The sequence below is a fragment of the Oncorhynchus nerka genome, linkage group LG9a (genome assembly GCF_034236695.1).
Source record: "Oncorhynchus nerka isolate Pitt River linkage group LG9a, Oner_Uvic_2.0, whole genome shotgun sequence".
Lineage (NCBI taxonomy): Eukaryota > Metazoa > Chordata > Actinopteri > Salmoniformes > Salmonidae > Oncorhynchus > Oncorhynchus nerka.
This window is the reverse complement of record NC_088404.1, coordinates 11,654,026-11,667,796: the sequence shown is the minus strand read 5'-3', so window position 1 is coordinate 11,667,796 and position 13,771 is coordinate 11,654,026. Positions and strand designations below refer to the sequence as shown.

The following is a 13,771-nucleotide window of genomic DNA, read 5'->3' as shown; positions in this document are numbered from 1 at the left end:
GAGGAGGCGGGGAGACAGAGGGGAGGAGGCGGGGACACAGAGGGGAGGAGGGGAGACAGAGGGGAGGAGGGGAGACAGAGGGAGGAGGGGACACAGAGGGGAGGAGGCGGGGACACAGAGGGGAGGAGGCGGGGACACAGAGGGGAGGAGGCGGGGACACAGAGGGGAGGAGGGGAGAGTGATAAGGATTATGAGAGCAGTGCAGTAGGATAATCCACATCGATCAACATATCTGTAAAAATGCCAGATTTAGCCAGCTGGCTAATTTGTGTCTGTGGTTTATAGGTTCATTGTTGTATTAGTACAGTAGTATTCAGTTCAGGTGTATACAGTAAGAATCAGCGCGTTGGAAAGGATCAGACTGAACAGGGTCATTCGCCCTCGATTGTCCTCGATGGTGAACAGAATGACATCTACAGTATAGATTTCTACTTAGCATCGATGTTCAGTATTATCATTCAGCATTAAAATCAGGTGAGGCTCGCACTCAGTGAGCGCCGACCGAACCGAGCGACCGACCTTATTGGCACGTGTCCAACGTTGAAGTTTTTCATGTAATGCGAGCAGTCCATGTCACCGTGAACAGCTCCCCTCCCAGTGCTGCCAAACGTCTCGATTGCGTACACCTCACCTTCCTGTAGAGCAGAAGGGTAGAGGAGGACACCGAAAACTCAGCAGATCCTAGAAACAACTGATTGACCGTAATCCATCTGCAACTTACATAAGACCAAAGTCCTTGAAACTGAAAGCCTTTATTGGCAGAAGGAAAAGGGAGAGAAACTCACAGCATTTTTTTCTGTCATTGAAATCCTTTTGGTAACGAATGTAGATGTTTCCAGATGATATTTTTTCCTTTTTACAAGAATCAACATCATAGATGAGCAATTGGTTTTCCAGAGGATTCTATAAATGCTGATGTCATTACAGTGACTATTTCATCTCTTATAGTGTTCAATACAGTAACTCGTCTCTTATAGTGTTCATTACAGTAACTCATCTCTTATAGTGTTCATTACAGTAACTCTCACCTCTTATAGTGTTCAATACAGTAACTCCTCCCTTATAGTGTTCAATACAGTAACTCATCTCTTATAGTGTTCATTACAGGAACTATTTCATCTCTTATAGTGTTCTTATAGTGTACCATTAAGCAATGGTAAGTCCGACCCGACCCACTGGTGTGGGGGTAAGTCTCAATGGAAAAGCACCATATCAGGTGGTGGTGATTCAAGACCCTGTGGTATTAGCTGATAACACTGACACCCTTCCTCTCTGCTCAGATAATCCCTCAGTGAAAGCAGCCTCTCGGCACGCCCTGCAGACACTCCACCCCAGTGAGAGCAGCCTCTCGGCACGCCCTGCTGACACTCCACCCCAGTGAGAGCAGCCTCTCGGCACGCCCTGCTGACACTCCACCCCAGTGAGAGCAGCCTCTCGGCACGCCCTGCTGACACTCCACCCCAGTGAGAGCAGCCTCTCGGCACGCCCTGCTGACACTCCACCCCAGTGAAAGCAGCCTCTCGGCACGCCCTGCTGACACTCCACACCAGTGAGAGCAGCCTCTCGGCACGCCCTGCTGACACTCCACCCCAGTGAGAGCAGCCTCTCGGCACGCCCTGCTGACACTCCACCCCAGTGAGAGCAGCCTCTCGGCACGCCCCTGCTGACACTCCACCCCAGTGAGAGCAGCCTCTCGGCACGCCCTGCTGACACTCCACCCCAGTGAGAGCAGCCTCTCGGCACGCCCTGCTGACACTCCACCCCAGTGAGAGCAGCCTCTCGGCACGCCCTGCTGACACTCCACCCCAGTGAGAGCAGCCTCTCGGCACGCCCTGCTGACACTCCACCCCAGTGAGAGCAGCCTCTCGGCACGCCCTGCTGACACTCCACCCCAGTGAGAGCAGCCTCTCGGCACGCCCTGCTGACACTCCACCCCAGTGAGAGCAGCCTCTCGGCACGCCCTGCTGACACTCCACCCCAGTGAGAGCAGCCTCTCGGCACGCCCTGCTGACACTCCACCCCAGTGAGAGCAGCCTCTCGGCACGCCCTGCTGACACTCCACCCCAGTGAGAGCAGCCTCTCGGCACGCCCTGCTGACACTCCACCCCAGTGAGAGCAGCCTCTCGGCACGCCCTGCTGACACTCCACCCCAGTGAGAGCAGCCTCTCGGCACGCCCTGCTGACACTCCACCCCAGTGAGAGCAGCCTCTCGGCACGCCCTGCTGACACTCCACCCCAGTGAGAGCAGCCTCGCGGCACGCCCTGCTGACACTCCGGCAGAACAGAGATCACACACACACATGCTGGCAAGCAAGCCTGCACACACACACACACACACACACATACAAAGAGGGTAATGGCCCTAACCCAACACCACTCACTCCAGCTAAATATAAAACCTTCTAACCTGGCACATCAGCAACTTCATCCATCCCTTCCTGGCTTAGCTGAAAACATCAGCAACTTCATCCATCCCTTCTTGGCTTAGCTGAAAACATCAGCAACTCCATCCATCCCTCCCTGGCTTAGCTGAAAACATCAGCAACTCCATCCATCCCTTCCTGGCTTAGCTGAAAACATCAGCAACTCCATCCATCCCTTCCTGGCTTAGCTGAAAACATCAGCAACTCCATCCATCCCTTCCTGGCTTAGCTGACAAACATCAGCAACTCCATCCATCCCTTCCTGGCTTAGCTGAAAACATCAGCAACTCCATCCATCCCTTCCTGGTTTAGCTGAAAACATCAGCAACTCCATCCATCCCTTCTTGGCTTAGCTGACAAACATCAGCAACTCCATCCATCCCTTCTTGGCTTAGCTGAAAACATCAGCAACTTCATCCATCCCTTCAAACATCAGCAAAACATCAGCAAAACGTACCACTCAGCAGCCCGCCAATTAAAATGTTCAATTCTGTCCAAACGGAGTTAAGCATCGCAGCTGTGTGTGTCAGGGTGGGTGGTTAATAAACTACGGACCTTTAGCCTGAAACCCCGGATCTGTTTGTGCTGTCTTACCAACAAATGTGGTCATTCTCACACCTTAGGAGTTGGCAAAACAGCACAGATAAATCTGGTACCAGGCTAATTGACCTCTGTGACCTCACCAATATGGTCCTTACCTGGGCAATATATTTAGATCCTCGGGTATCTAGGTATGTAGCAGGTATCTAGGTATCTCTAAAGATATGTAGCAGGTATCTAGGTATCTCTAAAGATATGTAGCAGGTATCTAGGTATCTCTAAAGATATGTAGCAGGTATCTAGGTATCTCTAAAGATATGTAGCAGGTATCTAGGTATCTCTAAAGATATGTAGCAGGTATCTAGGTATCTCTAAAGATATGTAGCAGGTATCTAGGTATCTCTAAAGATAAGTAGCAGGTATCTAGGTATCTCTAAAGATATGTAGCAGGTATCTAGGTATCTCTAAAGATATGTAGCAGGTATCTAGGTATCTCTAAAGATATGTAGCAGGTATCTAGGTATCTCTAAAGATATGTAGCAGGTATCTAGGTATCTCTAAAGATATGTGGCAGGTGTCTAGGCGATATCTCCTTTAGTGAGTGAACTGGTCATTAATTGACTTTGAGTGGTGAGAACTCGACGTGTTTAGAGATATAATTGCTACTTGATGCTTCCGGCTGGTAATGTGCTTACAAGTGTAATAATGTGATTTTAAAGGTGCAATAATGTGACTAAAGGTGTAATTAAAGAACTGAAGGAGGTGACTAAGGAGGTGTTGGAGTGTGTGTGTGTGTGTGTGTGTGTGTGTGTGTGTGTGTGTGTGTGTGTGTGTGTGTGTGTGTGTGTGTGTGTGTGTGTGTGTGTGTGCGCGTGTGTGTGTATGTTTATACGTGTGAGATGTTAATCTGAGCTGATCTCGACACCTTGTAACTCTATAGAGATGTTCTCGCTATTACACTTCCTTTAAATGGTTGTATTTATAGGCTACTCTAGGATTGTATTATTTGTATATATAATTTCACTTGAACAGAATGAACCTGCAAGAGAGGAGATGTGTACCTTGAGTGTGTTGTTGCGGACATGATGGAAAAAAAGAAGAGAAGAAGAAGAAGTTTAACAACATTGTACTGAAAAGGCCTCTGTTCAAATGAGCAAAAGACGCCACCAGTCAGTACTCAGTCTTTTTTTTAACCTTTATTTAGTCAGTTAAGAACAAATTCTTATTTACAATGACGGACGACCCCGGCCAAACCAGGACGACACTGGGCATATTGTGCGCCACCCTATGGGACTCCCAATCATGACCGGATGTGATACAGCCTGGATTCGAACCAAGTACTGCAGTGACGCCTCTTTACATTGAGATGCAGTGTCTTAGACCACTGTGTCACTCGGGAGCCCTAATCATCAGTCAGTCTCTAGTCAGTCGCTAGACAGTACCCGGTCCGTCACTAGACAGTACCCGGTCAGTCGCCAGACAGTACCCAGTCAGTACCCAGTCAGTACCCAGTCACCAGACAGTACCCTGTCAGTACCCTGTCAGTCGCCAGACAGTACCCTGTCAGTACCCAGTCAGTACTCAGTCACCAGACAGTACCCTGTCAGTACCCTGTCAGTACCCTGTCAGTCACCAGACAGTACCCAGACAGTACCCTGTCAGTCGCCAGACAGTACCCAGACAGTACCTTGTCAGTCGCCAGACAGTACCCTGTCAGTCGCCAGACAGTACCCAGACAGTACCCTGTCAGTCGCCAGACAGTACCCTGTCAGTCGCCAGACAGTACCCTGTCAGTCACCAGACAGTACCCAGACAGTACCCTGTCAGTCACCAGACAGTACCCGGTCAGTCGCCAGACAGTACCCAGTCAGTACCCAGTCAGTACCCAGTCAGTACTCAGTCACCAGACAGTACCCAGACAGTGCCCAGTCAGTACCCAGTCACCAGACAGTACCCTGTCAGTCGCCAGACAGTACCCTGTCAGTCACCAGACAGTACCCAGACAGTACCCTGTCAGTCGCCAGACAGTACCCTGTCAGTCGCCAGACAGTACCCTGTCAGTCACCAGACAGTACCCTGTCAGTCGCCAGACAGTACCCGGTCAGTCGCCAGACAGTACCCAGTCAGTACCCAGACAGTACCCAGTCAGTACCCAGTCAGTACTCAGTCACCAGACAGTACCCTGTCAGTACCCTGTCAGTCGCCAGACAGTACCCTGTCAGTCACCAGACAGTACCCTGTCAGTCACCAGACAGTACCCAGACAGTACCCTGTCAGTCGCCAGACAGTACCCAGACAGTACCCTGTCAGTCGCCAGACAGTACCCAGACAGTACCCTGTCAGTCGCCAGACAGTACCCTGTCAGTCGCCAGACAGTACCCTGTCAGTCACCAGACAGTACCCAGACAGTACCCTGTCAGTCGCCAGACAGTACCCAGACAGTACCCTGTCAGTCGCCAGACAGTACCCAGACAGTACCCTGTCAGTCGCCAGACAGTACCCTGTCAGTCACCAGACAGTACCCTGTCAGTACCCAGACAGTACCCTGTCAGTCGCCAGACAGTACCCAGACAGTACCCTGTCAGTCGCCAGACAGTACCCAGACAGTACCCTGTCAGTCGCCAGACAGTACCCAGACAGTACCCTGTCAGTCACCAGACAGTACCCTGTCAGTCGCCAGACAGTACCCTGTCAGTCACCAGACAGTACCCTGTCAGTCGCCAGACAGTACCCAGACAGTACCCTGTCAGTCGCCAGACAGTACCCTGTCAGTCACCAGACAGTACCCTGTCAGTCGCCAGACAGTACCCTGTCAGTCACCAGACAGTACCATGTCAGTCGCCAGACAGTACCCAGACAATACCCAGTCAGTACTCAGTCACCAGACAGTACCCGGTCAGTACCCGGTTAGTCACCAGTCAATACTCAGTCAGTCACCAGACAGTACCCAGTCAGTACTCAGTCACCAGACAGTACCCAGTCAGTACTCAGTCACCAGACAGTACCCAGTCAGTACTCAGTCACCAGACAGTACTCAGTCACCAGACAGTACCCAGTCACCAGACACTACCCAGTCACCAGACAGTACCCAGTCACCAGTCAGTACTCAGTCACCAGACAGTACTCAGTCACCAGACAGTACTCAGTCACCAGACAGTACCCAGTCACCAGTCAGTACCCAGTCACCAGTCAGTACTCAGTCACCAGACAGTACCCAGTCACCAGTCAGTACCCAGTCACCAGTCAGTACTCAGTCACCAGACACTACCCAGTCACCAGACAGTACTCAGTCACCAGACAGTACCCAGTCACCAGTCAGTACCCAGTCACCAGTCAGTACTCAGTCACCAGACACTACCCAGTCACCAGACAGTACTCAGTCACCAGACAGTACTCAGTCACCAGACAGTACCCAGTCACCAGTCAGTACCCAGTCACCAGTCAGTACCCAGTACCCAGTCCCAGTCAGTACCCAGTACCCAGTCACCAGTCAGTACCCAGACAGTACCCAGTCAGTACTCAGTCACCAGACACTACCCAGTCACCAGACAGTACCCAGTCAGTACTCAGTCACCAGACAGGACCCAGTTAGTACCCAGTCACCAGTCAGTACCCAGACATTACCCAGTCACCAGACAGTACCCAGTCAGTCACCAGTCAGTACCCACCTCCATTCTGGTAGCTTCTCCTCCCTTGACGATGGGGACAGTCTTGCCTGCATGTATCCTGTACTGGCCGATGGAGTGGCCATTGAGGTTCCTGATTGGCTTTACTACATAGGAAAAAATATATATATACACAGTTGAAGTCGGAAGTTTACATACAAACTTTGGCAAAAAACATTTAAACTCAGTTTGTCACAATTCCTGACATTTTATCCTAGTAAAAATCCCCTGTCTTAGGTCAGTTAGGGTCACTAGTTTATTTTAAGAATGTGAAATGTCAGAATAATAGTAGAGATAATGATTTATTTCAGCTTTTATTTCTTTCATCGCATTCCTAATGGGTCAGAAGTTTACATACACTCAATTAGTATTTGGTAGCATTGCCTTTAAATTGTTTAACTTGGGTCAAACGTTTCGGGTATCCTTCCACAAGCTTCCCACAATAAGTTGGGTGAATTTTGGCCCATTCCTCCTGACAGAGCTGGTGTAACTGAGTCAGGTTTGTAGGTCTCCTTACATGCACACGCCTTTTCAGTTCTGCCCACAAATGTTCTATAGGATTGACTTTGTTGTCCTTAAGCCATTTGCCACAACTTTGGAAGTATGATTGGGTTCCTGACTGATATCTTGAGATATTGCTTCAATATATCCACATAATTTCCCTCCTCATGATGCCATCTATTTTGTGAAGTGCACCAGTCCCTCCTACAGCAAAGCACCCTCACAACATGATGCTGCCACCCCCTTGCTTCACGGTTGGGATGGTGTTCTTAGGCTTGCAAGCCTCCCCCTTTTCCCTCCAAACATAACGATGGTCATTATGGCCAAACGGTTCTATTCTTCTTTCAGACCAGAGGACATTTCTCCAAAAAGTATGATCTTTGTCCCCACGTGCAGTTGCAAACCATAGTCTGGCTTTTTTATGGCGGTTTTGGAGCAGTGGCTTCTTCCTTGCTGAGAGGCCTTTCAGGTTATGTCGATATAGGACTCGTTTTACTGTGAATATAGATACTTTTGTAACTGTTTCCTCCAGCATCTTCACAAGGTCCTTCGCTGTTGTTCTGGGATTGATTTGCACTTTCGCACCAAAGTACGTTCATCTCTAGGAGACAGAACACGTCTCCTTCCTGAGCGGTGTGATGGCTGCATGGTCCCATGGTGTTTACACTTGTGTACTATTGTTTGTACAGATGAACGTGGTACCTTCAGCCGTTTGGAAATTGCTCCCAAGGATGAACCAGACTTGTGGAGGTCTACAATTGTTTTTCTGAGGTCTTGGCAGATTTTTTTAAATTTTCCCATGATGTCAAGCTAAGAGGCACTGAGTTTGAAGGTAGGCCTTGAAATACATCCACAGGTACACCTTCAATTGACTCAAATGATGTCAATTAGCCTATCAGAAGCCATTACATAATTTTCTGGAATTTTCCAAGCTGTTTAAAGGCACAGTCAACTTAGTGTATGTAAACTTCTGACCCACTGGAATTGTGATACAGTGAATTATACGTGAAATAATCTGTCTGTAAACAGTTGTTGGAAAAATTACTTGTGTCATGCACAAAGTAGATGTCCTAACCGACTTTCCAAAACTATAGTTCTTTATCAAGAAATTTGTGGAGTGGTTGAAAAACCACTTCAATGACTCCAAACTAAGTGTATGTAAACTTCTGACTTCAACTGTACATACACACACAATAATATATCGTAATCTCATATATATATATATACAGTGCCTTGCGAAAGTATTCGGCCCCCTTGAACTTTGCGACCTTTTGCCACATTTCAGGCTTCAAACATAAAGATATAAAACTGTATTTTTTTGTGAAGAATCAACAACAAGTGGGACATAATCATGAAGTGGAATGACATTTATTGGATATTTCAAACTTTTTTAACAAATCAAAAACTGAAAAATTGGGCGTGCAAAATTATTCAGCCCCTTTAAGTTAATACTTTGTAGCGCCACCTTTTGCTGCGATTACAGCTGTAAGTTGCTTGGGGTATGTCTCTATCAGTTTTGCACATCGAGAGACTGAATTTTTTCCCATTCCTCCTTGCAAAACACTTGGTCATTCCAACACCTGGATATGTTTATTTTTGAACCATTCCATTGTAGATTTTGCTTTATGTTTTGGATCATTGACTTGTTGGAAGACAAATCTCCGTCCCAGTCTCAGGTCTTTTGCAGACTCCATCAGGTTTTCTTCCAGAATGGTCCTGTATTTGGCTCCATCCATCTTCCCATCAATTTTAACCATCTTCCCTGTCCCTGCTGAAGAAAAGCAGGCCCAAACCATGATGCTGCCACCACCATGTTTGACAGTGGGGATTGTGTGTTCAGGGTGATGAGCTGTGTTGCTTTTACGCCAAACATAATGTTGGATGTTTAAAGCTTGGGAAATCTTTTTGTATCCAAATCCGGCTTTAAACTTCTTCACAACAGTATCTCGGACCTGCCTGGTGTGTTCCTTGTTCTTCATGATGCTCTCTGCGCTTTTAACGGACCTCTGAGACTATCACAGTGCAGGTGCATTTATACGGAGACTTGATTACACACAGGTGGATTTTATTTATCATCATTAGTCATTTAGGTCAACATTGGATCATTCAGAGATCCTCACTGAACTTCTGGAGAGAGTTTGCTGCACTGATAGTAAAGGGGCTGAATAATTTTGCACGCCCAATTTTTCAGTTTTTGATTTGTTAAAAAAGTTTGAAATATCCAATAAATGTCGTTCCACTTCATGATTGTGTCCCACTTGTTGTTGATTCTTCACAAAAAAATACAGTTTTATATCTTTCTGTTTGAAGCCTGAAATGTGGCAAAAGGTCGCAAAGTTCAAGGGGGCCGAATACTTTCGCAAGGCACTGTATATATATATATTTATATACAGTATATATTAATATACAGTATATATATGAGATTAAGATGTATATACACATACACAGTAATATATCTATATACACATACACAGTTATATATCTATGTACACATACTGTAATATATCTATATACACATACACAGTAATATATCTATATACACATACACAGTTATATATCTATATACACATACTGTAATATATCTATATACACATACACAGTTATATATCTATATACACATACTGTAATATATCTAAATCAAATCAAATCAAATCAAATTTATTTATATAGCCCTTCGTACATCAGCTGATATCTCAAAGTGCTGTACAGAAACCCAGCCTAAAACCCCAAACAGCAAACATTGCAGGTGTAAAAGCACAGGGGTCACAAAATCTATATACACATACTGTAATATATCTATATACACATACTGTAATATATCTATATACACATACTGTAATATATCTATATACACATACTGTAATATATCTATATACACATACACAGTTATATATCTATATACACATACACAGTTATATATCTATGTGTATATACAGTTGAAGTCAGAAGTCTACATACATTGCTCCAGCTCCTTCCTGTTCGATGGGTTCTGCTAGTTTACGCCTTTTCTTTTCTTTTTTCTTCTTTTTTAACAAGTTATTTTTTTAAATTTCACTTCACCAATTTGGAATATTTTGTGTATGTCCATCACATGAAATCCAAATAAAAATACATTTAAATTACAGGTTGTAATGCAACAAAATAGGAAAAATGCCAAGGGGGTTGAATACTTTTGCAAGGCATGTGTATATGCATACAGTAATATATATATATATATATATTATACATAGAGAGATAGAGAGAGAGACTGATACCTTGGTATGTTTTCCCATCTATCTCCACCTCATAAGACTCCATGACCTCCTGGATGGTTTCACCCACGTCACACAGACGCACATCTATCCCCGCACACTGGCACAGAAAACAGTTGACAGTTACACAAGCTCTCTCCACAGGGGTCACAAAATAGACATGAGTTGACAGTTACACAAGCAAACATCAACCAACCATCTCTGCAGAGCTCATTATCAGACGAGTGGTGAGTGAGAGTTACATCACATATCCTCTTAGGATGTTAGCTAGCATCCAAAATATGGTCATTTAGCAGAAGCTTTTATCCAAAGAGGATTACAGAACTGTCAACATTAACAGATATATTCAGTATTATGTGGCCCATGCGGGACTCAAAGACACAACCCTGATGTTGCGTGCACTGTAAAAACAGCTAGCTAGAGTCGTCTCAGCAGCTGGCTGTAGATGTGACTTATTGCTGGCTCTACTTTGGTCTGAACCCACTACAGGTCTACTTTGGTCTGACCCCACTACAGATGGTCTACTTTGGTCTGACCCCACTACAGGTCTACTTTGGTCTGACCCCACTACAGATGGTCTACTTTGGTCTGACCCCACTACAGGTCTACTTTGGTCTGACCCCACTACAGGTCTACTTTGGTCTGACCCCACTACAGATGGTCTACTTTGGTCTGACCCCACTACAGGTCTACTTTGGTCTGACCCCACTACAGATGGTCTACTTTGGTCTGACCCCACTACAGGTCTACTTTGGTCTGACCCCACTACAGGTCTACTTTAGTCTGACCCCACTACAGATGGTCTACTTTGGTCTGACCCCACTACAGATCTACTTTAGTCTGACCCCACTACAGATGGTCTACTTTGGTCTGACCCCACTACAGGTATACTTTGGTCTGACCCCACTACAGATGGTCTACTTTTGGCTGACCCCACTACAGAAGGTCTACTTTGGTCTGACCCCACTACAGATGGTCTACTTTGGTCTGACCCCACTAAAGGTCTACTTTGGTCTGACCCCACTACAGACGGTCTACTTTGGTCTGACCCCACTACAGATGGTCTACTTTGGTCTGACCCCACTACAGATGGTCTACTTTGGTCTGACCCCACTACAGGTCAACTTTGGTCTGACCCCACTACAGACGGTCTACTTTGGTCTGACCCCACTACAGACGGTCTACTTTGGTCTGACCCCACTACAGATGGTCTACTTTGGTCTGACCCCACTACAGAAGGTCTACTTTGGTCTGACCCCACTACAGACGGTCTACTTTGGTCTGACCCCACTACAGATGGTCTACTTTGGTCTGACCCCACTACAGGTCTACTTTTGTCTGACCCCACTTCAGGAGGTCTACTTTGGTCTGACCTCACTACAGGTCTACTTTGGTCTGACCCCACTACAGGTCTACTTTAGTCTGACCCCACTACAGATGGTCTACTTTGGTCTGACCCCACTACAGATGGTCTACTTTAGTCTGACCCCACTACAGGAGGTCTACTTTGGTCTGACCTCACTACAGGTATACTTTAGTCTGACCCCACTACAGATGGTCTACTCTGGTCTGACCCCACTACAGATGGTCTACTTTAGTCTGACCCCACTACAGGAGGTCTACTTTGGTCTGACCTCACTACAGGTATACTTTGGTCTGACCCCACTACAGATGGTCTACTTTGGTCTGACCCCACTACAGAAGGTCTACTTTAGTCTGACCCCACTACAGATGGTCTACTTTGGTCTGACCCCACTACAGGTCTACTTTGGTCTGACCCCACTACAGATGGTCTACTTTGGTCTGACCCCACTGCAGAAGGTCTACTTTGGTCTGACCCCACTACAGATGGTCTACTTTGGTCTGACCCCACTACAGGTCTACTTTGGTCTGATTCCACTACAGATGGTCTACTTTGGTCTGATCCCACTACAGGTCTACTTTGGTCTGACCCCACTACAGATGGTCTACTTCGGTCTGACCCCACTACAGACGGTCTACTTTGGTCTGACCCCACTACAGTAGGTCTACTTTGGTCTGACCCCACTACAGGTATACTTTGGTCTGACCCCACTACAGACGGTCTACTTTGGTCTGACCCCACTACAGGTATACTTTGGTCTGACCCCACTACAGATGGTCTCCTTTTGTCTGACCCCACTACAGAAGGTCTACTTTGGTCTGACCCCACTACAGATGGTCTACTTTGGTCTGACCCCACTAAAGGTCTACTTTGGTCTGACCCCACTACAGACGGTCTACTTTGGTCTGACCCCACTACAGATGGTCTACTTTGGTCTGACCCCACTACAGACGGTCTACTTTTGTCTGACCCCACTACAGGTCAACTTTGGTCTGACTCCACTACAGACGGTCTACTTTGGTCTGACCCCACTACAGACGGTCTACTTTGGTCTGACCCCACTACAGATGGTCTACTTTGGTCTGACCCCACTACAGACGGTCTACTTTTGTCTGACCCCACTACAGGTCTACTTTGGTCTGACCCCACTACAGACGGTCTACTTTGGTCTGACCCCACTACAGGTCTACTTTGGTCAGACCCCACTACAGACGGTCTACTTTAGTCTGACCCCACTACAGGTCTACTTTGGTCTGACCCCACTACAGGTCTACTTTGGTCTGACCTCACTACAGAAGGCCCGGCAAGAACCAGGCAGATGCATCCATATCCAGAGGTGTGTTATCTCTTGGTCACCACCACACACACACACACACACACACACACACACACACACACACACACACACACACACACACACACACACACACACACACACATCATAGAAGTAAAACACACTGATAACTTGGTCACAAGCCAAACTTGCTTCTTCATCTGTCAACAACTATAACCACTCTAACCTGGAGTGGGAGGGGCCATAGTCAAAATGTCCATTTAAACCTGATGATTGGCTGAAAGGAAGGGTCTTTTTTTTTTTTACATGCTCTAGTCTCACCCACTGAACAATGGGAACCAAAGTCATAGTGCATGGATGGATAAATGGGTTGTTTTACCCTGATGCCTGTGTTGGTAGCATCTCTCACAGCCTCCAGTAATCTGTCGTACTTTGGGTTGAAGGTCACGGTAAAGGCACAGTCAATGATTCGACCTGAAACACAGACAACATGAATATCAGCCAAGTACAACGACATGACGTAAAGTTTGATCTCACCTTCCTGTTTTAGGTGGTATTTACAAAAGTATGGGTCAGAAGTGTGATTACAATATATCAGATCATTACAGCTCTATTTTAATATGTAATGTCTAAATAAAGTCCCTCAAGATAAAGGAAGACTTTTAAAATAGTGATCCTTGTAGATCTGCACTACTGCAGGGTTTTGTCCCAGTTCAGCAGTTAAACACCTGATT

At 46.5% G+C, this 13,771-nt stretch overlaps 1 protein-coding gene across 1 annotated transcript in view; it reads right to left on the bottom strand.

The window, feature by feature from the left end:
• Positions 1-13,771, bottom strand: part of LOC115134677 (methionine aminopeptidase 2-like) — a 30,312-nt gene that overhangs the window by 918 nt on the left and 15,623 nt on the right. Inside the window, exons 7-10 of the mRNA XM_029668869.2 lie at positions 13,417-13,511; positions 10,384-10,480; positions 6,632-6,735; positions 520-635 (exon numbers count right to left, since the gene is read on the bottom strand). Of these exons, the coding sequence (XP_029524729.1) occupies positions 520-635; positions 6,632-6,735; positions 10,384-10,480; positions 13,417-13,511 (412 nt within the window). The remainder of the gene's footprint in view (positions 1-519; positions 636-6,631; positions 6,736-10,383; positions 10,481-13,416; positions 13,512-13,771) is intronic.